This window comes from Salmo trutta, chromosome 5, assembly GCF_901001165.1.
Source record: "Salmo trutta chromosome 5, fSalTru1.1, whole genome shotgun sequence".
Classification (NCBI taxonomy): domain Eukaryota; kingdom Metazoa; phylum Chordata; class Actinopteri; order Salmoniformes; family Salmonidae; genus Salmo; species Salmo trutta.
Genome location: NC_042961.1, coordinates 62,205,417 through 62,230,480, shown reverse-complemented (window position 1 = coordinate 62,230,480; position 25,064 = coordinate 62,205,417). Strand labels below are relative to the sequence as shown.

At 49.5% G+C, this 25,064-nt stretch overlaps 1 protein-coding gene across 3 annotated transcripts; it reads right to left on the bottom strand.

Annotated features, from left to right (window-relative positions):
- Window positions 1-10,614: 10,614 nt before the first annotated feature.
- On the bottom strand, window positions 10,615-24,508 carry LOC115194736 (mothers against decapentaplegic homolog 1). 3 transcript variants are annotated; one of them, XM_029754644.1, is made up of 10 exons: window positions 24,371-24,506; window positions 22,788-23,270; window positions 22,490-22,705; window positions 20,887-21,168; window positions 20,389-20,508; window positions 20,092-20,114; window positions 19,800-19,998; window positions 14,326-14,486; window positions 13,609-13,704; window positions 10,615-12,921 (listed from the first exon to the last, which is right to left on the bottom strand). In XM_029754644.1, exons 2-10 carry the CDS (start codon window positions 22,969-22,971, stop codon window positions 12,778-12,780), a joined length of 1,425 nt encoding a protein of 474 aa, XP_029610504.1. In that variant the 5' UTR covers window positions 22,972-23,270; window positions 24,371-24,506; the 3' UTR covers window positions 10,615-12,777. The 3 variants fall into 3 exon arrangements, with proteins under 3 accessions (XP_029610504.1, XP_029610505.1, XP_029610503.1); XM_029754645.1 differs by lacking the exon at window positions 20,092-20,114 and having other exon boundaries at window positions 19,800-20,021; window positions 20,389-20,490; window positions 24,371-24,508; XM_029754643.1 differs by lacking the exon at window positions 20,092-20,114 and having other exon boundaries at window positions 19,800-20,021; window positions 24,371-24,505.
- Between the last annotated feature and the right edge of the window lie 556 nt (window positions 24,509-25,064).

The window sequence follows — 25,064 nt, the reverse complement described above, 5'->3', positions numbered from 1 at the left end:
CTCTCTAACCTCTCTCCCTCCCTCTGCAGTTTATCTATACAAACTGTGACTGCTTGTGTGTGTGTGTGTGTTAATGTGTGTTCTCTTACCTTGTTTTTTGAACTCCAGGTGCCCTCTCTGTTCGTTCTCCACCAGTCGGCCTGTCTCCATGGTAACACACATGCGCTCGTCGCACTCAACGACGGATCAGCACCGCTGCCGCATCTGCCAAAGGTCGTTTCCGGGGCAACCGGAGCTCCAGGCCCACGTCAGGTGTCATCGTCAGGGCAACCAGTACCGCTGCGAGAGGTGTGGCCACCTGGCCCGAACAGCCAATAAGCTGATAGAACACGTCCGTGTGCACACGGGGGAGCGACCTTTCACCTGCGACCTCTGCCCTTACAGCGCCAAACGCCGAGACAGCCTCCGTCTGCACTGCCGACTCAAACACCCCGAACACACACCCTCACACGGACACACACACACACCCTCACACGGACACACACATACAGGACAGCATATGCACCGGTCGGCCCTGAATCCCCTCTCCTCCTCTTCTCTCTCTTCCTGGTTTAGGGGGTCAGACCTTTCTCCTCTCGTCCCCCTCACCACCCTGCTCTCCCTCAGACCCCTCTCTAGCCCCAGACCCTCCTCTCCCTCCCGCTCTTCTTCTCCTTCACCCAAACTCTCTTTCCTGGCCTACCTAGGTCTGACAGAGCCAACCTAATCAACCTCCCTCCTCCAACCTCCCTCCTCTCTACCTCCCTCCTCCTCTACCCCTTTTCTCCTCCCACCTCTCTCCTCCCCTCTACCTCCCTCCTCCTCTACCTCCCTCCTCCTCTCTACCTCCCTCCTCCTCTCTACCTGCCTCTTCTCCTCTCTACCTCCCTCCTCCTCTCTCCCTCCCTCCTCCTCTCTCCCTCCCTCCTCCTCTCTACCTGTCTCCTCCTCTCTCCCTCCCTCCTCCCCTCTCCCTCCCTCCTCCTCTCTACCTGTCTCCTCCTCTCTCCCTCCCTCCTCCCCTCTACCTCCCTCCTCCCCTCTCCCTCCCTCCTCCTCTCTCCCTCCCTCCTCCCCTCTACCTCCCTCCTCCTCTCTACCTCCCTCCTCCTCTACCTGCCTCTTCTCTCTACCTCCCTCCTCCTCTCTACCTGCCTCTCCTCCTCTCTACCTCTCTCCTCCTCTCTACCTCTCTCCTCCTCTCTACCTCCCTCCTCCTCCCACCTCCCTCCTCCCCTCTACCTCTCTTCTCCTCTCTACCTCCCTCCTCCTCTACCTCCCTCCTCCTCTCTACCTCCCTCCTCCTCTCTACCTCCCTCCTCCTCTCTACCGCCCTCCTCCTCTCTACCTCCCTCCTCCCCTCTACCTCCCTCCTCCTCTCTACCTCCCTCCTCCTCTCTACCTCCCTCCTCCTCTCTACCGCCCTCCTCCTCTCTACCTCCCTCCTCCCCTCTACCTGCCTCTTCTCCTCCCACCTCTCTCCTCCTCTCTACCTCCCTCCTCCTCTCTACCCGCCCTCCTCCTCTCTACCTCCCTCCTCCCCTCTACCTCCCTCCTCCTCTCTACCTGCCTCTTCTCCTCCCACCTCTCTCCTCCTCTCTACCTCTCTCCTCCTCTCTACCTCTCTCCTCCCCTCTACCTCCCTCCTCCTCTCTACCTGCCTCTTCTCCTCCCACCTCTCTCCTCCTCTCTACCTCTCTCCTCCTCTCTACCTCCCTCCTCCCCTCTACCTCCCTCCTCCTCTCTACCTCCCTCCTCCTCTCTACCTCCCTCCTCCTCTCTACCTCTCTCCTCCTCTCTACCTCCCTCCTCCTCTCTACCTCCCTCCTCCTCTCTCCCTCTCTCCTCCTCTCTACCTCCCTCCTCCTCTCTCCCTCTCTCCTCCTCTCTACCTGCCTCTTCTCCTCCCACCTCTCTCCTCCTCCTCTCCTAACAGTCATACAGGGCTAATGTAATATGTCCTCAGGACGATAAAGACTGAACTAAATGCAGGATGTCAAAACTAAAACAACAAGGTCTAATATTGTGTGTGTATATATATATATATATGACTGAACATAATCAATAAGGCACCTCTGCACTAGAGTTACATATAACAACTTCCTCTACGCTTCGCAAACATTATTGTGATTTTTATAGGCATTCCCAAAATGGCACCCTATTCCCTATGTAGTGCACTACTTTCACCAAGGCCCATAGGGCGCTGGTCCAAAGTAGTGCACTACTTTCACCAAGGCCCATAGGGCGCTGGTCCAAAGTAGTGCACTACTTTCACCAAGGCCCATAGGGCGCTGGTCCAAAGTAGTGCACTACATAGGGAATAGGGTGCCATTTTGGGACGTATCCTTTTATGACACGTATAAAATGTCTGCTTGTCTGTTGGTATATCCAAATTCTACTGGCTTTTGATTGGCTTATAGATTCTGTTGTGTTTTTGTATAATGACACCGTAGACTAGAATATACTATAATGTATATGAATATACTTCCTCATTTTTCTTTTGGCATCCGGTCAGAATGTTTGGTTTGTCTAAATGTTTTTATACAGTATTTCATTATCCTTATAAAGGCTAAACAGGGTTTGCTGTTTGGAAAAAGGCAACTGTTGCCAGCCAGCTCTCAATGTCTACAAATAATGTATCATTAAAAAAAAAAAAAAAATAATTTGTTTAATTGCAACGTTTGTCTCACTTGATACACACTGTATGATAGGCCGGTGCAGTCAGCAAGCCAAGGCACATTCTTATCCTAGGTTACTGCTTCTGTCTTCCGCCTGTGTTTTCGCTGTTGGTTACTGTGGTTGGACCTTCTAGTAGGATGAGGACGATGTCTCCCAGGTAGTGGAACAGGGTCTGATGCGACTCCCAAGTCAGTTCATCCGAGGTCTTAGCAGATCACGTCGTCGGGCTCTTCTCCAGCGGCGTGTATTCATGGATTACAAGGGAAGCCAGGCCCCCACCCCCCCACCCCCCCACCCAACCCCACCCCCCCACCCAACCCCACCCCCCCCACATGACCTTTCTTGACCCCATGCTGTAGGTCATGTAACTGTCTGTTACATGTAATATGTTTTGCGGATTTAACCGGACAGATGTTGCTCTCCGGTTTTGTGATGAAACAAAAAGTGTTGTTGAATTTATTCTGCCACTGTGTCTTCTTATTGTCTCGACCTCAGGACTTTATATCATGGTGTCAATCAAGGCACAGGAACTAACAGGTTCAGGGTGTCAAGACACAGGAACTAACATTATCATTATCAAGCATTATCATGCTGAAACATGAAGTGATGGATGAATGGCACGACAATGGACCTCAGGATCTCGTCACGGTATCTCTGTGCATTCAAACTGGCATCAATAAAATGCAATTGTGTTCATTGTCTGTAGCTTATGCCTTCCCCATACTATAACCCCACCACCACCATGGGGCACTCTGTTCACAATGTTGACATCAGCAAACCACTCGCCCACACAACGCCATACACACGGTCTGCCATCTGCCCGGTACTGTTGAAACCGGGATTCATCTGTGAAGAGAACACTTCTCCAGCGTGCCAGTGACCATCGAAGGTGAGCATTTACCCACTGAAGTCAGTTACGACGCCGAACTGTAGTCCGGTCAAGACCCTGGTGAGGATGACGAGCACGCAGATGAGCTTCCATGAGACGGTTTCTGACAGTTTGTGCAGAAATTCTTCGGTTGTGCAAAACCCACAGTTTCATCAGCTGTCCAGGTAGCTGGTCTCAGAAGAACCCGCAGGTGAAGAAGCCGGATGTGGAGGTCCTGGGTTGGCGTGGTTACATGTGGTTGTGAGGCCGGTTGGACGTACTGACAAATTCTCTAAAACAATGTTGGAGGCGGCTTATGGTAGAGAAATTAACATTAAATTCTCTGGCAACAGCTCTGGTGGTCATTCCTGGGGTCAGCATGCCAACTGCACACTCCCTCAAAACTTGAGACATCTGTGGCATTGTGTTGTGACAAGAATTCACATTTCAGAGTGACCTTTTATTGTCCCCAGCACAAGGTGCACCTGTGTAATCATCAAGCTTCTTGATAGGCCACACCTGTCAGGTGGATGGATTATCTTGGCAAAGGAGAAATGCTCACTAACAGAGATGTAAAACACATTTGTGCACAAACATTTTTGAGAAATAAGCTTTTTGTGCGTATGGAACATTTCTGCAATTTTTTATTTCAGCTCATGAAAAATGGGACCAACACTTTACATGTTGTGTTTATATTTTTTTTGTCCAGTATACCTTGGAGTTATTTATAAATATATATCTTAACTCCTCCTCCACATTTACTGAACTGGTTGAACAAGTTTTTCTTCTCGTGGAGACCAGTATGTAGGGGATCTCGTTAGGTTAGGTCAGCTGCTAGGCAACCAACGGACAACGATTACGCAGCAACAGGTAACCTACGTAACAAGACCCCGTCAAAGCAATTCTGAGGACATATTCCCTTCCTTCAAGACAAGACACGTGATCTACAAGGACACACCGGCTAACCAGAGCTCCACTTGCATATACGTCACTACTTGGTGAAAGAAAACAAATATTTAAAAAATGTGTTGAGTATTAAATAAATAAAATGGCTTAAGTGATATCAAAGTCAGTTACCGGAAGAAAAATGTAAAACTGTTTTATTGAATATTTTCTAATCCATGGAATACCCAGAGAACATGCCTGTATCCCAACCAAATGGCACCCTAATTCCCTACATAGTGCACTTCCTTTGTGGGCCCTGGTTAAAAGTAGTGCACTATGTAGGGAATGGGACAGACCCAGCGACAACAGGACGGTGGGTAGAGGGAGGCAGGGGAGATATAGGGGACAACAGGACGGTGGGTAGAGGGAGGTATAGGGGACAACAGGACGGTGGGTAGAGGGAGGCAGGGGAGGTATAGGGGACAACAGGACAGTGGGTAGAGGGAGGTATAGGGGACAACAGGACGGTGGGTAGAGGGAGGCAGGGGAGGTATAGGGGACAACAGGACGGGCGGTAGAGGGAGGTATAGGGGACAACAGGACGGTGGGTAGAGGGAGGTATAGGGGACAACAGGACGGTGGGTAGAAGGAGGCAGGGGAGGTATAGGGGACAACAGGACGGTGGGTAGAGGGAGGCAGGGGAGGTATAGGGGACAACAGGACGGTGGGTAGAGGGAGGCAGGGGAGGTATAGGGGACAACAGGACGGGCGGTAGAGGGAGGTATAGGGGACAACAGGACGGTGGGTAGAGGGAGGTATAGGGGACAACAGGACGGTGGGTAGAAGGAGGCAGGGGAGGTATAGGGGACAACAGGACGGTGGGTAGAGGGAGGTATAGGGGACAACAGGACGGTGGGTAGAGGGAGGTATAGGGGACAACAGGACGGTGGGTAGAAGGAGGCAGGGGAGGTATAAGGGACAACAGGACGGTGGGTAGAGGGAGGTATAGGGGACAACAGGACGGTGGGTAGAGGGAGGTATAGGGGACAACAGGACGGTGGGTAGAGGGAGGTATAGGGGACAACAGGACGGTGGGTAGAGGGAGGTATAGGGGACAACAGGACGGGCGGTAGAGGGAGGCAGGGGAGGTATAGAGGACAACAGGACGGTGGGTAGAGGGAGGTATAGGGGACAACAGGACGGGCGGTAGAGGGAGGCAGGGGAGGTATAGGGGACAACAGGACGGTGGGTAGAGGGAGGTATAGGGGACAACAGGACTGTGGGTAGAGGGAGGCAGGGGAGGTAGAGGACAACAGGACGGGTGGGTAGAGGACAGCAGGGGAGGTATAGGGGACAACAGGACGGTGGGTAGAGGGAGGTATAGGGGACAACAGGACGGTGGGTAGAGGGAGGTATAGGGGACAACAGGACGGTGGGTAGAGGGAGGCAGGGGAGGTATAGGGGACAACAGGACGGTGGGTAGAGGGAGGCAGGGGAGGTATAGGGGACAACAGGACGGTGGGTAGAAGGAGGCAGGGGAGGTATAGAGGACAACAGGACGGGCGGTAGAGGGAGGCAGGGGAGGTATAGGGGACAACAGGACGGTGGGTAGAGGGAGGTATAGGGGACAACAGGACGGTGGGTAGAGGGAGGCAGGGGAGGTATAGGGGACAACAGGACGGTGGGTAGAGGACAGCAGGGGAGGTATAGGGGACAACAGGACGGTGGGTAGAAGGAGGCAGGGGAGGTATAGGGGACAACAGGACGGTGGGTAGAGGGAGGTATAGGGGACAACAAGACGGTGGGTAGAGGGAGGCAGGGGAGGTATAGGGGACAACAGGACAGGCGGTAGAGGGAGGTATAGGGGACAACAGGACGGTGGGTAGAGGACAGCAGGGGAGGTATAGGGGACAACAGGACGGTGGGTAGAGGGAGGCAGGGGACAACAGGACGGTGGGTAGAGGGAGGTATAGGGGACAACAGGACGGTGGGTAGAGGGAGCTATAGGGGACAACAGGACGGTGGGTAGAGGGAGGTATAGGGGACAACAGGACGGTGGGTAGAGGGAGGTATAGGGGACAACAGGACGGTGGGTAGAGGACAGCAGGGGAGGCATAGGGGACAACAGGACGGTGGGTAGAGGACAGCAGGGGAGGTATAGGGGACAACAGGACGGTGGGTAGAGGACAGCAGGGGAGGTATAGGGGACAACAGGACGGTGGGTAGAAGGAGGCAGGGGAGGTATAGAGGACAACAGGACGGTGGGTAGAGGGAGGTATAGGGGACAACAGGACGGTGGGTAGAGGGAGGTATAGGGGACAACAGGACGGTGGGTAGAGGGAGGTATAGGGGACAACAGGACGGTGGGTAGAGGGAGGCAGGGGAGGTATAGGGGACAACAGGACGGTGGGTAGAGGACAGCAGGGGAGGTATAGGGGACAACAGGACGGTGGGTAGAAGGAGGCAGGGGAGGTATAGGGGACAACAGGACGGTGGGTAGAGGGAGGTATAGGGGACAACAGGACGGTGGGTAGAGGGAGGTATAGGGGACAACAGGACGGTGGGTAGAGGGAGGTATAGGGGACAACAGGACGGTGGGTAGAGGGAGGTATAGGGGACAACAGGACGGTGGGTAGAGGACAGCAGGGGGGGTATAGGGGACAACAGGACGGTGGGTAGAGGACAGCAGGGGAGGTAGAGGGGACAACAGGACGGTGGGTAGAGGACAGCAGGGGGGGTAGAGGGGACAACAGGACGGTGGGTAGAGGACAGCAGGGGAGGTATAGGGGACAACAGGACGGTATTTAAAAAGTAGAAAGGTATCAAACAATGAAATGAGTTAATTTAGCGAGCAGACGTGCTGTGCCAGTTAAAACAGGGTGTGTGTGGATGGGTGGGTGTTACTTGGACTGGCTTCCATAGGGATTCAAAAGACTGGACAAAAGATGTACTTTGAACCAAGTGTTGGTAGTTAAACTGTCCATTAGTGTTATCACCACACAGTACACAGTGATCCTGGCAGTAGAGACAGTCTTCTCTTTATTCACTAGGCAGGAAGAAAACACCACAAGTCCAAAACATATCCAATTCAATAAGAAACGCTCGCTTTCATTTTCTGTATCAAAACGTTTCGCTACAGTGTGTTCTAATGAATGCGACCCTCATTTTAGGTACACCAATAAAAACTAAAATAAAACTTCAGGTGTTTATGGAACGAACAGCACATCACGTCTGTCTGTAACGGCAGCCTATTTCCTATACAGAGTCCTGGTCTATAGTAGTGCACTATGTAGGGAATAGGGTGCCATTTGGGATATACATTGACTAGTAGCTGACGCATAAAAACATACAGATACATATTAATACATAAAAACATTTTTATTTGTTTTACGTCAAAGTTTCTCAATCACCTTCTAATATGTCCCCCTATTTCCTACATAGTGCCTTACCCTGGTCCAAGATACTGCACTATATTAGGGAATAGGGGTCCATTTGGGATACAAACATATACTACTGTAGTGACACAACAACCAAATCACACTCTTCTTACATTTATAGTCCACTACTATTGACCAGGGTCCATGGGGTTAGGGCCCATGGGGTTAGGGTCCATAGGGTTAGGGCCCATAGGGTTAGGGCCCATAGGGTTAGGGTCCATGGGGTTAGGGTCCATAGGGTTAGGGCCCATGGGTCCATAGGGTTAGGGTCCATAGGGTTAGGGTCCATAGGGTTAGGGTCCATGGGGTTAGGGTCCATAGGGTTAGGGCCCATGGGGTTAGGGCCCATGGGTCCATAGGGTTAGGGCCCATGGGTCCATAGGGTTAGGGTCCATGGGGTTAGGGTCCATAGGGTTAGGGCCCATAGGGTTAGGGCCCATGGGTCCATAGGGTTAGGGCCCATAGGGTTAGGGTCCATAGGGTTAGGGCCCATGGGGTTAGGGCCCATAGGGTTAGGGTCCATGGGGTTAGGGTCCATAGGGTTAGGGTCCATGGGGTTAGGGCCCATGGGTCCATAGGGTTAGGGTCCATAGGGTTAGGGTCCATGGGGTTAGGGCCCATGGGGTTAGGGCCCATGGGTCCATAGGGTTAGGGTCCATGGGGTTAGGGTCCATGGGGTTAGGGTCCATGGGGTTAGGGTCCATAGGGTTAGGGCCCATGGGGTTATGGGGTTAGGGTCCATAGGGTTAGGGTCCATGGGTCCATGGTGTTAGGGCCCATGGGTCCATAGGGTTAGGGTCCATGGGGTTAGGGCCCATGGGGTTAGGGCCCATGGGGTTAGGGCCCATGGTGTTAGGGCCCATGGGTCCATAGGGTTAGGGTCCATGGGGTTAGGGCCCATGGGTCCATAGGGTTAGGGTCCATAGGGTTAGGGCCCATGGGTCCATAGGGTTAGGGCCCATGGGGTTAGGGCCCATGGGTCCATAGGGTTAGGGCCCATGGGTCCATAGGGTTAGGGCCCATGGGTCCATAGGGTTAGGGTCCATGGGGTTAGGGCCCATGGGGTTAGGGTCCATAGGGTTAGGGCTCATGGGGTTAGGGCCCATGGGGTCCATAGGGTTAGGGCCCATGGGTCCATAGGGTTAGGGCCCATGGGTCCATAGGGTTAGGGCCCATGGGGTTAGGGCCCATGGGTCCATAGGGTTAGGGCCCATGGGGTTAGGGCCCATGGGTCCATAGGGTTAGGGCCCATGGGGTTAGGGCCCATGGGTCCATAGGGTTAGGGCCCATGGGTCCATAGGGTTAGGGTCCATAGGGTTAGGGCCCATGGGTCCATAGGGTTAGGGTCCATGGGTCCATAGGGTTAGGGCCCATGGGTCCATAGGGTTAGGGCCCATGGGTCCATAGGGTTAGGGCCCATGGGTCCATGGGGTTAGGGCCCATGGGTCCATAGGGTTAGGGCCCATGGGGTTAGGGCCCATGGGTCCATAGGGTTAGGGCCCATGGGGTTAGGGCCCATGGGTCCATAGGGTTAGGGTCCATAGGGTTAGGGCCCATGGGTCCATAGGGTTAGGGTCCATAGGGTTAGGGTCCATAGGGTTAGGGCCCATGGGTCCATAGGGTTAGGGTCCATAGGGTTAGGGTCCATAGGGTTAGGGCCCATGGGTCCATAGGGTTAGGGCCCATAGGGTTAGGGCCCATAGGGTTAGGGCCCATGGGTCCATAGGGTTAGGGTCCATAGGGTTAGGGCCCATGGGTCCATAGGGTTAGGGTCCATGGGGTTAGGGTCCATAGGGTTAGGGCCCATAGGGTTAGGGCCCATGGGTCCATAGGGTTAGGGTCCATGGGGTTAGGGCCCATGGGGTTAGGGCCCATGGGGTTAGGGCCCATGGGGTTAGGGCCCATGGGGTTAGGGCCCATAGGGTTAGGGCCCATAGGGTTAGGGCCCATAGGGTTAGGGCCCATAGGGTTAGGGCCCATGGGTCCATAGGGTTAGGGCCCATGGGTCCATAGGGTTAGGGCCCATAGGGTTAGGGCCCATGGGTCCATAGGGTTAGGGCCCATGGGTCCATAGGGTTAGGGTCCATAGGGTTAGGGTCCATGGGGTTAGGGTCCATAGGGTTAGGGCCCATGGGGTTAGGGTCCATGGGGTTAGGGTCCATAGGGTTAGGGCCCATGGGTCCATAGGGTTAGGGTCCATAGGGTTAGGGTCCATAGGGTTAGGGTCCATGGGGTTAGGGTCCATAGGGTTAGGGCCCATGGGGTTAGGGTCCATGGGTCCATAGGGTTAGGGCCCATAGGGTTAGGGCCCATAGGGCCCATGGGGTTAAAGTAGTGCACTATAAATGGGAACAGTATTCCATTTGGGACACAACCTCAATATAAAGGTGGGTAAGGCAAATGCACTGATAAGGGTCTTTTCTAGTGAGGATTAGTCTGTCTGAGCGCCGGTAACGGCCTCTTCTCATTCGGGCTAAAGTCCATCCTCCACCCTCTCTCCTCCGTGACCCAGAAACCAATAGGTAGTCAAGGAGATGTCGTCAATTCGTTAGCAGGCGAACTGAAGACTGTCCTCCCCTCATCGAGGATAGTCATGTGTGTCCTAACTAAGTCCTTCACAGAAGAGAGTTTTGAAATCAACCACGCCCCCCCTCACAGGAGAAAAACATGCATCTGTTTAAAAACATATATACTACTTATAATTTTAATCTACAACATTTACTGCACAACTAACATCATCTGTTCTGATCACTTTACATATTTTAATTGGGGATCCAAGTCATTTTCCTGATGACATGCGAGTGGACTAGGAGTCTCATTTCATACAAGCGCATTTTCGTCCCATGTTCCCTCTCCTCGACGCCTCTTGATTACCCTTTGACCTTTTACAAAGGAGGCGAGAGGACGTAGGAGTTGAGAAAATCCAATTGAGAAAAGATTCCACGATTGTGCTGGCCTGGCCAGGTAGTGCTAGCCGATCACGGATGATGTCTCGGTCCCGATTGAGGCCAGGCAGTGCTAGCCGATCACGGATGATGTCTCGGTCCCGATTGAGGCCAGGCAGAGCTAGCCGATCACGGATGATGTCTCGGTCCCGATTGAGGCCAGGCAGAGCTAGCCGATCACAGATGATGTCTCGGTCCCGATTGAAGCCAGGCAGAGCTAGCCGATCACAGATGATGTCTCGGTCCCGATTGAGGCCAGGCAGAGCTAGCCGATCACAGATGATGTCTCGGTCCCGATTGAGGCCAGGCAGAGCTAGCCGATCACAGATGATGTCTCGGTCCCGATTGAGGCCAGGCAGAGCTAGCCGATCACAGATGTCTCGGTCCCGATTGAGGCCAGGCAGAGCTAGCCGATCACAGATGATGTCTCGGTCCCGATTGAGGCCAGGCAGAGCTAGCCGATCACAGATGTCTCGGTCCCGATTGAGGCCAGGCAGAGCTAGCCGATCACAGATGTCTCGGTCCCGATTGAGTCCAGGCAGAGCTAGCCGATCACAGATGTCTCGGTCCCGATTGAGTCCAGGCAGAGCTAGCCGATCACAGATGATGTCTCGGTCCCGATTGAGGCCAGATAATCTCTCAGTCCTGATTGTCCAGCTTGGTCATGGTAAATGAAATTATCCATGTGACATTATTACATACAAGGATATACCATGAAATTTCAGATAATTCATGTAATAAAACAAACATTTCAAGGTAGTTTTTATGACGTGGTCCCATAAAAAGACCGGTAGCCTTTACTGTGTAGCTTGTTGTTTATATATATATATATATCTCTCTGTTGGCCAATCAAAGAGGCTCAGTGTGACGCAAGTGGAGTGAGTTCACTAATGCAAGATGGAATAACATATGGGAACTCAAAGTTGGCAAAATGGGGTTGGAGTAAAAACCAGATAGACTGATGTTTTCTCATCTGAATGGGGTCGTAGTAACCACTAGATAGACTGATGTTTTCTCATCTGAATGGGGTCGTAGTAACCACTAGATAGACTGATGTTTTCTCATCTGAATGGGGTCGTAGTAACCACTAGATAGACTGATGTTTTCTCATCTGAATGGGGTCGTAGTAACCACTAGATAGACTGATGTTTTCTCATCTGAATGGGGTCGTAGTAACCACTAGATAGACTGATGTTTTCTCATCTGAATGGGGTCGTAGTAACCACTAGATAGACTGATGTTTTCTCATCTGAATGGGGTCGTAGTAACCACTAGATAGACTGATGTTTTCTCATCTGAATGGGGTTGGAGTAACCACTAGATAGACTGATGTTTTCTCATCTGAATGGGGTCGTAGTAACCACTAGATAGACTGATGTTTTCTCATCTGAATGGGGTTGGAGTAACCACTAGATAGACTGATGTTTTCTCATCTGAATGGGGTTGGAGTAACCACTAGATAGACTGATGTTTTCTCATCTGAATGGGGTCGTAGTAACCACTAGATAGACTGATGTTTTCTCATCTGAATGGGGTTGGAGTAACCACTAGATAGACTGATGTTTTCTCATCTGAATGGGGTCGTAGTAAGCACTAGATAGACTGATGTTTTCTCATCTGAATGGGGTTGGGGGGTAACCACCAGATAGGCTGATGTTTTCTCATCTGAATGGGGTTGGAGTAACCACTAGATAGACTGATGTTTTCTCATCTGAATGGGGTTGTAGTAACCACTAGATAGACTGATGTTCTCATCTGAATGGGGTTGGGGAGAAATCGTAGCATGTGGCCTCAATTAGCCAAGCTATCCATAGCTGGCTAGCTTCTCTAGGCTACTCCAGTCAATTTAGGTATTGTAATATGGGATGATGAATAACATTGTGGCTGCTACAAGCTAGCTAGTCTTGGCTCGCTACACACCGCAGCCCATATAACTTCCGACGTCGAGAGGCTGTGTGTGTGTGTGTGTGTGTGTGTGTGTGTGTTAGGACACGGAGGAGATGGGGTTATGGGGAGAGCCCATCTGTGTGAGGACTTTGTCCAGCCACTGTAGAGGGCCATGCAGGTGCACCTCTATCCAGCAGGGGGTGCTGGTCACGTCCTGGCGATGGTACTCTGCACCCCAACCCTGGGAGAGGAAGAGGAACACACGATAAGATGGTACACTGTACAACACAACCCTACTGAAAACTTGCAGGATTGAGCATTCAGAGACAGCAAGACTAGAGAACGGGACGAGCTCGTAGACCACCTGTTAACTCTTAACCCCTCCCCTGACCCTTCAAATCTAATTTTATTTGTCACGTGCCGAATACAACGGGTGTAGACTTTACCGTGAAATGCTTGCTTAATGAGCCCTTCCCAACGATGCCGAGTTAAACAATATAAAATACACAAGAATGGAGCTATATACAGGAAGTACCAGATCAATGTGGAGCTATATACAGGAAGTACCAGATGACAGATAACTGGCCCCTGCTCAGTTTGGCTTCTCTTCCTCCTGTGTCAGACACACTGGCCCCTGCTCTTCTTGCGCCCCTCCCCCACCCATCTGCGCTGAAACAAGTGGAGTGCATTGCCTTTCCTGAAGTCTATTTTTATGTTAAATCATTTCAAATGCCCATACCTAGTAAGAATCACCCCACAACCCCCTGACCCCACGTTTACCTTGACGAAGCTCATCCGTAAGGTACCCATCGCCCACCTGTAACCCTTAACCCCTCCCCTGACCCCACGTTTACCTTGACGAAGCTCATCCGTATGGTACCCATCGCCCACCTGTAACCCTTAACCCCTCCCCTGACCCCACGTTTACCTTGACGAAGCTCATCCGTATGGTACACATCTTGGTCAGCTCGTAAACAGCCTCAAAGCCATGGTTCACTGACTGGGCCAGTAGCTGGGCAAATTCCTGGTGAAGAAGAATATAATTTTACTTTCCAATTGTACAAGGCTGTGCAACAGAAACATGTCTTCTGCCTTATTCTATATAAAGTATATACACAGTACCAGTCAAAAGTTTGAACACACCTACTCATTCAAGGGTTTTTCTTTATTTTTACAAATTTCTACATTGTAGAATAATAGTGAAGACGTCAAAACTATGAAATAACACATATGGAATCATGTAGTAACCAAAATAAGTGTAAAACAAATAAAAATATATTTTATATTTGAGATTCTTCAAAGTAGCCACCCTTTGCCTTGATGACATCTTTGCACACTCTTGGCATTCTCTCAACCAGCTGCATGAGGTAGTCACCTGGAATGAATTTCAATTAACAGGTGTGCCTTGTTAAAAGTTCATTTGTGGAATTTCTTTCCTTATTGCGTTTGAGCCAATATAAGAATAGAAAATAGTAAAAAATAAAGAAAAACCCTTGAATGAATAGGTGTTCTAAAAGTTTTGACCGGTGGGGTATATAATTCTATAATATTCTCCTCTGAAAGACATAGAGAGGGGTAGAATTGGAACCTTCCGGTCGTTGTATGTGTGTGTGCGTGTGTCTGTGTGTGTAACCTGTCTACCTACCTGGTTGTTAAAGATCTTCAGACTGCAGCCACTAGGGATCTTACACACCGTGGTGGGGTGGAAACCATGATGGTAGTTACAGTTACGGCTCTGAACGAAGATACTGGTGTCGCTCAGACACTCTGCATACACCTCACCTCCTACATAGTAGAGATGGACGCCTGGGGAGAGGAGGGAGTTAGGACTCTGAACGAAGATACTGGTGTCACTCAGATACTCACCTCCTACATAGTAGAGATGGACACCTGGGGAGAGGAGGGGGGGAAGAGGGGAAGAGGGGAAGAGGGAGATGGACACCTGGGGAGAGGAGGGGGGAAGAGAGAGATGGACACCTGGGGAGAGGAGGGGGGGAAGAGGGGAAGAGAGATGGACACCTGGGGAGAGGAGGGGGGGAAGAGAGAGATGGACACCTGGGGAGAGGAGGGGGGGAGAGAGAGATGGACACCTGGGGAGAGGAGGGGGGGGAGAGAGAGATGGACACCTGGGGAGAGGAGGGGGGGGGAGAGAGAGATGGACACCTGGGGAGAGGAGGGGGGGGAGAGAGAGATGGACACCTGGGGAGAGGGGGGGGAGAGAGAGATGGACACCTGGGGAGAGGAGGGGGGGAAGAGAGAGATGGACACCTGGGGAGAGGAGGGGGGAAGAGAGAGATGTACACCTGGGGAGAGGAGGGGAGGAAGAGGGGGAGAGAGAGATGGACACCTGGGGAGAGGAGGGGGGAAGAGGTGGACACCTGGGGAGAGGAGGGGGGCAGAGGGGGAGATAGAGATGGACACCTGGGGAGAGGAGAGGGGGAAAGAGAAAGATGGCGCTGCAGTGGAGAGAAAAAGTCTTACAGGCTCCTCCCCAATTCTATTAACTTGTGGGTTTTTTTATGCATAAATGTCTCCTATGACCAAAAACAACCTCTGGACATCAGAACAGGAAATCACTAACTTTGATTTTTGCCAAAAAATGTTTGCTTCAATGAGTCGGCAGCTCTGGGCGTTACTCCGGCCCTGATCCCCGGGACTCCAAAGAGGAAGTGGCTGTGAAAGAGGTGAGCTGGCACCCTGACGAGACTACAATAGACTGCCATTTTCTATTGGCAAACAACCTAGATGAGCGCTGTTAGAGAGACTATCCTATCAACGGGACCTGAAGAACTGTAATATAATAAACTCATCAAAAAAATAAAACGTCCTCTCAATGTCAACTGCGTTTATTTTCAGCAAACTTAACATGAGTAAATATTTGTATGAACATAACAAGATTCAACAACTGAGACAAACTGAACAAGTTCCACAGGCATGTGACTAACAGAAATGGAATAATGTGTACCTGAACAAGGGGGGGGGGGGGTAAAAATCAAAAGTAACAGTCAGTATCTGGTGTGGCCACCAGCTGCATTAAGTACTGCAGTACATCTCCTTCTCATTGACTGCACCAGATTTGCCAGTTCTTGCTGTGAGATGTTACCCCACTCTTCCACCAAGGCACATGCAAGTTCCCGGACATTTCTGGGGGGAATGGCCCTAGCCCTCACCCTCCGATCCAACAGGTCCCAGACGTGCTCAAAGGGATTGAGATCCAGGCTCTTCGCTGGCCATGGCAGAACACTGACATTCCTGTCTTACAGGAAATCACGCACAGAACGAGCAGTATGACTGGTGGCATTGTCATGCTGGAGGGTCATGTCAGGATGAGCCTGCAGGAAGGGTATCACATGAGGGAGGAGGATGTCTTCCCTGTAACGCACAGCGTTGAGATTGCCTGCAATGACAACAAGCTCAGTCAGATGATGCTGTGACACACCACCCCAGACCATGATGGACCCTCCACCTCCAAATCGATCCCACTCCAGAGTACAGGCCTCGGTGTAACGCTCATTTCTTCGATGATAAACGAGAATCCGACCATCAACCCTGGTGAGACAAAACCGTGACTCGTCAGTGAAGAGCACTTTCTGCCAGTCCTGTCTGGTCCAGCGACGGTGGGTTTGTGCCCATAGGCGACGTTGTTGCCGGTGATGTCTGGTGAGGACCTGCCTTACAACAGGCCTACAAGCCCTCAGTCCAGCCTCTCTCAGCCTATTGCGGACAGTCTGAGCACTGATGGAGGGATTGTGCGTTCCTGGTGTACCTCGGGCAGTTGTTGTTGCCATCCTGTACCTGTCCCGCAGGTGTGATGTTCAGATGTACCGATCCTGTGCAGGTGTTGTTACCCATGGTCTGCCACTGCGAGGACGATCAGCTATCCGTCCTGTCTCCCTGTAGCGCTGTCTTAGGCGTCTCACAGTACGGACATTGCAATTTATTGCCTTGGCCACATCTGCATCATGCCTTCTTGCAGCATGCCTAAGGCACGTTCATGCAGATGAGCAGGGACCCTGGGCATCTTTCTTTTGGTGTTTTTCAGAGTCAGTAGAAAGGCCTCTTTAGTGTTCTAAGTTTTCATAACTGTGACCTTAATTGCCTACCGTCTAAGCTGTTAGTGTCTTAACGACCATTCCACAGGTGCATGTTGATTAATTGTTTATGGTTCATTGAACAAGCATAGGAAACAGTGTTTAAACCCTTTACAATTAAGATCTGTGAAGTTATTTGTATTTTTACAAATTATCTTTGAAAGACAGGATCCTAAAAAAGGGGACATTTCTTTTTTTTGCTGAGTTTATGCTTCTTAGAGTCGTGGCTGAACGAGGACATGGCTATACATCTCGTTGGTATTTCTATGCAAAACGTTATACCTTTGAATCATCCGTCCATATTCTTCCCCGAGTCTTGATGATCATCCCGGAGCTTCCCGGAGCTTCCAGGTAAACTTGAGTCAACTTTTTAGACGAGATGGGTCCTATTATGGTTAGCGAAAACCAAACACTGCATTCCACAGTAAGAACCTCGTACCAACGGTCAAGCATAGTGGTGGTAGTGTGATGGTTTGGGGATGCTTTGCTGCCTCAGGACCTGGACGACTTGCCTTAATAGAAGCCTTAGTCAAAGACCTAATTGAGGTGTTGTGGCAGAACTTGAAATGATGTCACAGTTAAAGGAGTTCTGTATGGAAGAGTGGGTCAGAATTCCTCCACAGCGACGTGAGAGACTGATCAACACCTACAGGAAGTGTTTGGTTGCTGTCATTGCAGGTAAAAGGTGGAACAACCAGTTATTGAGTGTAAGGAGGAAATTACTTTTTCACACAGGGGAATTGGGTTTTGCATAACTTTGTTAATTAAAAAGTATCCATTTTCTTTTTGGTATTTGTAAAGTCAGGTTCCCTTTATCTAATATCAGGTTTTGGTTGAAGAGCTGATAACATTTTGTATAAAAAAATAGAGAAAATCAGAAAAGGAACAAATACTTTTTCACAGCAATGTAAGTATTTACACCCCTGAGTCAATACATGTTAGAATCATCTTAGGCAGCTATTACAGCGGTGCCTTTCTGGGTAAGTCTCTAAGAGCTGTGAGTCTTTCTGGGTAAGTCTCTAAGAGCTGTGAGTCTTTCTGGGTAAGTCTCTAAGAGCTGTGAGTCTTTCTGGGTAAGTCTCTAATGAGCTTCCTACACCTGGATTGTACAATGTATTCCCATTACTGTTTTCAAAATTCTTCAAGCTGTCAAATTGGTTGTTGATCATTGCTAGACAACCATTTTCAGGTCTTGCCGTAGATTTTCAAGCAGATTTATGTCAAAGCTGTAACTCAGCCACTCAGGAACATCCACAGTCATCTTGGTTTTCAACTCCAGTGTAGATGTGGCCTTGTCTTTTAGGTTATTGTCCTGCTGAAAGGTGAATTCATCTCCCAGTGTCTGGTGGAAAGCAGACTGAACCAGGTTTTCCTCTAGGATTTTGCCTGCGCTTATAGCTGTATTCCGTTTCTTTTTATCCTGAAAAACTCCCCAGTTCTTAACGATTACAAGCATACCCATAACATGATACAGCCACCACTATGCTTGAAAATATGAAGAATGGTACTCAATAATGGATTGGATTTTCCCCAAACATAACACTTTGTATTCAGGACAATATTTTTATTCTGTACAGACTTCCTTCTTTTCACTCTGTCATTTAGGTTAGTATTGTAGAGTAACTACAATGTTGTTGATCCATCCTCAGTTTTCTCCTATCACAGCCATTAAACTCTGTAACTGTTTTAAAGTCACTATCGGCTTCATGGTGAAATCCCTGAACGGTTTCTTTCCTCTCCGGCAACTGAGTTAGGAAGGACGCCTGTATCTTTGTAGTGACTGGGTGTATTAATACACCATCCAAAGTGTAATGAATAACTTTACCATACTCAAAGGGATATTCAGTGTCATCTTTTTACAAATATATATATATATTGTAAAAAGATGTGTGTGTGTATATGTGTATATATATATATATATATATATATACCCATCTACCAATAGGTGCCCTTGTTTGTGAGCCATTGGAAAACCTCCCTGGTCTTTGTGTTTGAATCTGTGAAATTCACTGCTCGACTGAGGTACCTTACAGATAATTATATGTGTGGGGTACAGAGATGAGATAGTGTTTAACATGGTGTTTGAATGACTATTATTGCACACAGACTGAGTCCATGCAACTTATTATGTGATTTGTTAAGCAAATGTTTAAACTTATTTAGGCTCCTTTCCATAACAAAGGACTTGAATACTTTTTGACTCGAAGAGATTTCAGCTTTTCGTTTTTAATTCATATGTAAACATTTCGAAAAAACATAATTCCACTTTCACATTATGGGGTATTGTGTTTAGACCAGTGAAAAAACATAATTCCACTTTCACATTATGGGGTGTTGTGTTTAGACCAGTGAAAAAACAAATATAAATGTAGTCCATTTTAAATTCAGGTTGTAACACAACAACATGTGGAAAAAGACAAGGGGTGTGAATACTTTCTGAAGACACTGTACTTACACCCCAACACACACACACACACACCCACCCCAACGCGCACACCCACCCCAACACACACACACACACACACACACACACACCCACCCCAACACACACACACACACCCACCCCAACGCGCACACCCACCCCAACACACACACACACACACACACACACAGACACACACACACACACACACTGCTGCTACAGCTTAGTCTATTATCTATCACTGTACAATATCTCAAGAGATAAAAAAGGAGGTCAAAGTTGACCATTTACCCCACCACACCATGAGAGATGTCTTCATCACTGGAAAAAGATAAAACGATTGAGCTTGATATAATTTAAAAGCTTACAAAAAAAAAAAAAAAGAACACCTTTAGGATGAATTGGAACGAGGTCTAATCGCCCCCAAACATCAGTGCCCAAGATCACTAGGCTAGGGACTTAGTAGAATGGAATAGAATCTCGTGGCTGAACGGAAGCAAGTCCCCCCCCCAACGTTCCAACATTCTAGTGGAAAGTCTTCCCTGTTGCCATAGCAGACTCAGCCACAGTCTCACCAATGTCTAAAGCTAAACCCTTGAGTCTCACCTTTGCCGATGTGCCTGCGTGTGTTCTCTATGGTCGAGTTGCGGTTGACGTTAGACAACAGGCCGAGGCAGAAGCGGTTGCGGTTATTGGACGGGTCGGTGAAGCCGTCGACCAGAACACTGGAGTCTGACGCCAGGTACGCCTCGCCCACGCGGTTATTCAGCTCATAGTACACTATAGAACACCAGTGTTTAGGTTCCTCGTAGGCTACTGGCTGGACGTCTAGAGAGAGAGAGAGAGAGAGGAGGTTATTCAGATCATAGTACACTATAGAACACCAGTGTTTTGGTTCCTCGTAGGCTACTGGCTGGACGTCTAGAGAGAGGAGGAAGGAGAGAGAAGAGGAGAGAGAAGAGGAGAGAGGGAGAGAGAAGAAGAGAGAGGGAGAGAGAGGGAGCGAGAGAAGAAGAGAGAGGGAGAGAGAAGGAGAGAGAGAGGGAGAGAGAAGAAGAGAGAGGGAGAGAGAAGAAGAGAGAGGGAGAGAGAAGAGGAGAGATGGAGAGAGAAGAGGAGAGAGGGAGAGAGAAGAAGAGAGAGGCAGGAAGAGAGGATATTAACGTCTATGGGCATACTGCGTTTCTGTGGTTACCTGGCCTGTTGTTGGTATCCAGGCCGGTTGGCATGGCGAGGAGGTTGGTTTCCATTGGCTGGGAGCAGTCCTGAGTCAGACAATCATCTGGAGGCATGTAGGCTGGGGGCGGGGTGTCAGCTGTGTTACAACACACCATTTATTAGCCAACAACAACCTATGGCATAGAAACCTAATTGAACACAGCTTGTATAGAGTAAGACGCTCCAGGTAAGCTGCAGAGATGAGAGGAGAAAGAGAGAGGGAGGAAAGAGGGGAGAGAGAGGGAGGAAAGAGGGGAGAGAGAGGGAGGAAAGAGGGGAGAGAGAGGGAGGAAAGAGGGGAGAGAGAGGGAGGAAAGAGGGAGAGAGAGGGAGGAAAGAGAGGAAGGAAAGAGAGGAAGGAAAGAGGGGAGAGAGAGGAAGGAGAGAGAGGAAGGAGAGAGGGGAGAGAGAGGAAGGAAAGAGGAAGAAAGAAAGAGAGCGCTCCAGAGGTGAGCCAGCTCGGGACCAGTCTTACCCGGGACGTGGAAGGGGCTGTCTGGATCGGAGCTAAGTGGGGAGTGGGGAAACGCGGAGATACTGCTGGACCCACTGCCGGGCGAACTGGGGAAGCTGTTGCCAGGGGAACAAGGGAACGCCAACCCTCCGTTGCCGCCCCCGCCTGGAGGGAAGGATTCTGGGAAAGTGGCATTGTGGGGCATGAGAGGCTCATTCTGGTCGATGGCGCCATGGTAACGGGGCTGCATCCCCGACCTCGCTGTGAGGTCGCTGTTCCTAGGGACCAGGACAGGGGGCAGCACTGAGGAGGGGGGAGAGAGAGGAGAGAGAGAGAGAGGGGGAGGTGGAAGGTGTCAGTCCCCTATCAATAAGGCAAGTTGGCGCTATTTCCATACAGCTAAAACCTTGTAGAGGTCATTTTCAGATAGTATACTTGTTTTTATAAACTGGGTTGTTCGAGCCCTGAATGCTGATTGGCTGAAAGCGGTGGTATTTCAGACTGTATACCACAGGGTATGACAAAAACATTTATTTTTACTGCTCTAATTATGTTGGTAACTAATTTATAATAGCAATAAGGCACCTTAGGGGTTTGTGGTATGTGGCCAATATACCACAGCTAATGGTTGTATCCAGGCACTCTGAGTTGCATCGTGGGTAAGAACAGCCCTGAGCCGTGGTACACTATATATACACAAAAGTATGTGGACACCGCTTCAAATTAGTGGCTTTGGCTATTTCAGCCACACCCGTTGCTGACATGTGTATAAAATCGAGCACACAGCCATGCATTCTCCATACACAAACATTGGCAGTAGAATGGCCTTACTGAATAGCTCAGTGACTTTCAATATGACAGTCATAGGATGCCACCTTTCCAACAAGTCAGTTCGTCAAATTTCTGCCTTGCTAGAGCTGCCACGGTCAACTGTAAGCGCTGTTATTGTGAAGTGGAAACGTTTAGGAGCAACAACGGCTCAGCCGCGAAGTGGTAGGCCACACAAGCTCACAGAACGGGACCGTCGCGTAGAGCATAAAAATTGTCTGTCCTCGGTTGCAACACTCACTACCGAGTTCCAAACTGCCTCTGGAAGCAACGTCAGCACAACAACTGTTCATTGGGAGCTTCATGAAAATGGTTTTCCATGGCCAAGCAGCCAAACACAAGCCTAAGACCATGCTGGAGTGATGTAAAGGTCACCGCCATTGGACTCTAGAGCAGTGGAAACGCATTGTCTGGATTGATGAATCACGCTTCACCATCTGGCAGTCCGATGGACTAATATGGGTTTGGCGGATGCCAGGAGAACGCTACCTGCCCCAAATGCATAGTTTGAGCACGGGGAAGCTACCAGCCCCAATGAAAAGTGGCAACTATAAAGTTTCCTCCTCCACCAAACTTTACAGTTGGCACTTTCCCTCACTAGGGGGGCAGCGTAACCTCACTAGAGGGGCAGAGTAACCTCACTAGGGGGGCAGAGTCACCTCACTAGGGGGGCAGAGTCACCTCACTAGGGGGGCAGAGTCACCTCACTAGGGGGGCAGAGTCACCTCACTAGGGGGGCAGAGTCACCTCACTAGGGGGGCAGAGTAACCTCACTAGGGGGGCAGAGTATACTCACTAGGACTGTCCACTCTCTTGTAGTGGTAGGGGTTGATACAGACATCTTTGTGTTTGGCTGTGAAGGGGAATTGGCAGCACTCCAAGGCCTTGAGTTCGTGATGAGACTGTAGGTCGGGCCACCTCCACACTCTGCAGTAGATGACGTGGGGAAGACCTTTACGATGGGATACCTGGAGACGACCGTCCAATGACCGAGGGATGGTCACACACTTACCTGGTGGGAGAGGGGAGAGGATTTAGACACACACACACACACACCCCACTCTCTTACACACTCCTCCCACTAGACCACTCACTGGGTTGTCCGGGGCAGCTGAGAGCCTTCTCCAGATCCTCCATCGTTCCCTTCCTCTTCTTTAGTTTCTTCACCAGGGCGTCCACAGCCTTCTCCGCCCACTTCTCCTCTTCATCCCCCTGTTTCCATCCCAGCAGCCTCTTCACCGCTGGGCTGGTGAAGGAGAAAAGCGACGTCACGTTCATCTTGATGACGACGTAGGGAAAATATCCTCAAATACAGGTGTGCGCGCTAATACACGGGGACGGCGCTCTCTCACACACGGGGACGGTGCTCTCACACACAGATACTCAGTATCTCCCTCTCAGACACACACACAGATGCACACTAAGTAGTGTGGAGTGGATCACCCTCCGTGTTGTTGTGCCCTAGCTAGCCTCTGGCCTGTAGAGTGTTAATGCATGGAGGGATTTAGGTTGGCCAGTTGTGTTGTTGTGTTGGGCAGGCGTAGGACCAGATCAGGTGGTCACTCCTTACAGCACACCTGAGAGAGAGAGACAGCACACCTGAGAACAAGAGACAGACAGTACGACGGAGAGACAGGCAGCACACCTGAGAGAGACAGAGAGACAGACAGCACACCTGAGAACAAGAGGCAGACAGTACAACAGGCAGCACACCTGAGAGAGACAGAGACAGACAGCACACCTGAGAACAAGAGAAGACAGTACGACGGAGAGACAGGCAGCGCACCAGAGAGAGTGAGAGAGACAGACAGTTCTGTCTGAATTGGACAGACAGCACAGCAGCTTAACTCTCAAACTAACCCGCCCTAGATCTGAAAGAATCGGCTAGCTGTAAACTATCCTTCTCATTTCACTGTCTGGCCTGCCTGATGCTCCATCCACTACCGCATAAGATACAGCACATTTCCCTGCTTCTATCTGCAGGATAGACAGCTGGAAAAAAATCAATGTCTCCAGGCACGGACGGCCATGGAGCGGTTTAATTGGGAGATGGAGATGTGGAGGGTCAGGGGAGAGAGTGTTATGTTGCAACCGCAATCCTGGCTTTGCCTCCCCCCTAGGGACACTCTCCTATCCCGCCTTGTGCAGAACGAAGCTACATTGTTTATGAACGACAAGGAGACAGGCCTGTAGCTTGCCCGGTTTGAGAGCACTTTCAACCGACTCGGGCTACAGACAGAGATATGGCCTGTCAGTCATTCCAGTGGTGGTCAATGTGATTCAATCAATGGTATTTTGATGTGATCATTGCTACAAGGAAAAATCATAACAAATAAAAAAAAATCTGTTTCTAACTACATACGACTGTTATTTCTACAGGGAGAGAAAACGGGGTCTTAAAAATAATAACGTTCATCGTTTAACCGATTCTAAAACAGATAAAATATATATGTAACTTATAAAAAACGGTTTATGATCAGATAGGCCTACACGCTTTGGTGATAGTCTTGTCTGGATGAGAACAACAATAAAGCGAAAAGTTGGACGACTCTGGAATCGTAAAATAACTCTTACTCTAGTTTGAGCTTCGAACAAGCGAATTAAACAAACCATTTCTTCGGAAAAACATAGGACTGTTGTTTATATGTATTTAAATTATAGGAAGCATTTACATTACCGTGCTTTAACAGACGTTATTTTTGTTTTAAAGCGCTCCAAAACAGCCCCGGACTCCTCTTCTCCCGCTACCGGACTCTAGCGTCACGGTAAGGCTGAACCACTGGCAAAACGCCCTCCCGGGGAGCGCACTGCAGAGCAGGCGGGGCAAAAACACCACATATACATTATATATAAGGTTATATTATAGGGTTATCGTATAAGGTTTTCCATTCTCTCTGACATTTAAAATATATATATATTTGTATAATTTAGAAATAACAACACATAGGCCTAATATTATAATAAACATGTTAGAAAATATAGAAATATAACCAAAGGATAGTTTCCACCGATCTCCTCTGGTACAACTTCTATTGAGAATGTGTTAAATGGAAGAGAAAAAAAAGAATAAATAAATATATATATTATATCTTGTTAATTAAGTAGTTGCTAGTGTTGAAAAATGTTGAGAGATAATTCACCACAAATCACAAACAACCTTACAAATAAAAATGTTTATATTCTGTTTTGTAGACCTTTTTCCTCGATTAATTTTCTTACTTTTTGTTAGTTTGTTTGGGGGGAAAAAAGAGAAGAGAATCTGTGTGTGTGTGTGTGTGTGTGTGTGTGTGTGTGTGTGTGGTGCAAGATGGGTAATGTAGTTCTCTTGGCACAATGCCTTACGTACAGGAGGGGCGTGTTGCCTACAACTC

Excerpts from the sequence above, each read along its gene's own strand:
- LOC115194736 (XM_029754644.1), bottom strand. The coding sequence starts at position 22,971 with ATGAACGTGACGTCGCTTTTCTCCTTCACCAGCCCAGCGGTGAAGAGG. Across the intron at positions 20,115-20,388 it reads GGATACCAACAACAGGCCAG|ACGTCCAGCCAGTAGCCTAC; the intron begins GTAACCACAGAA and ends TCCTCTCTCTAG. Across the intron at positions 14,487-19,799 it reads ACGCAGGCACATCGGCAAAG|GCGTCCATCTCTACTATGTA; the intron begins GTGAGACTCAAG and ends TCCTCTCCCCAG.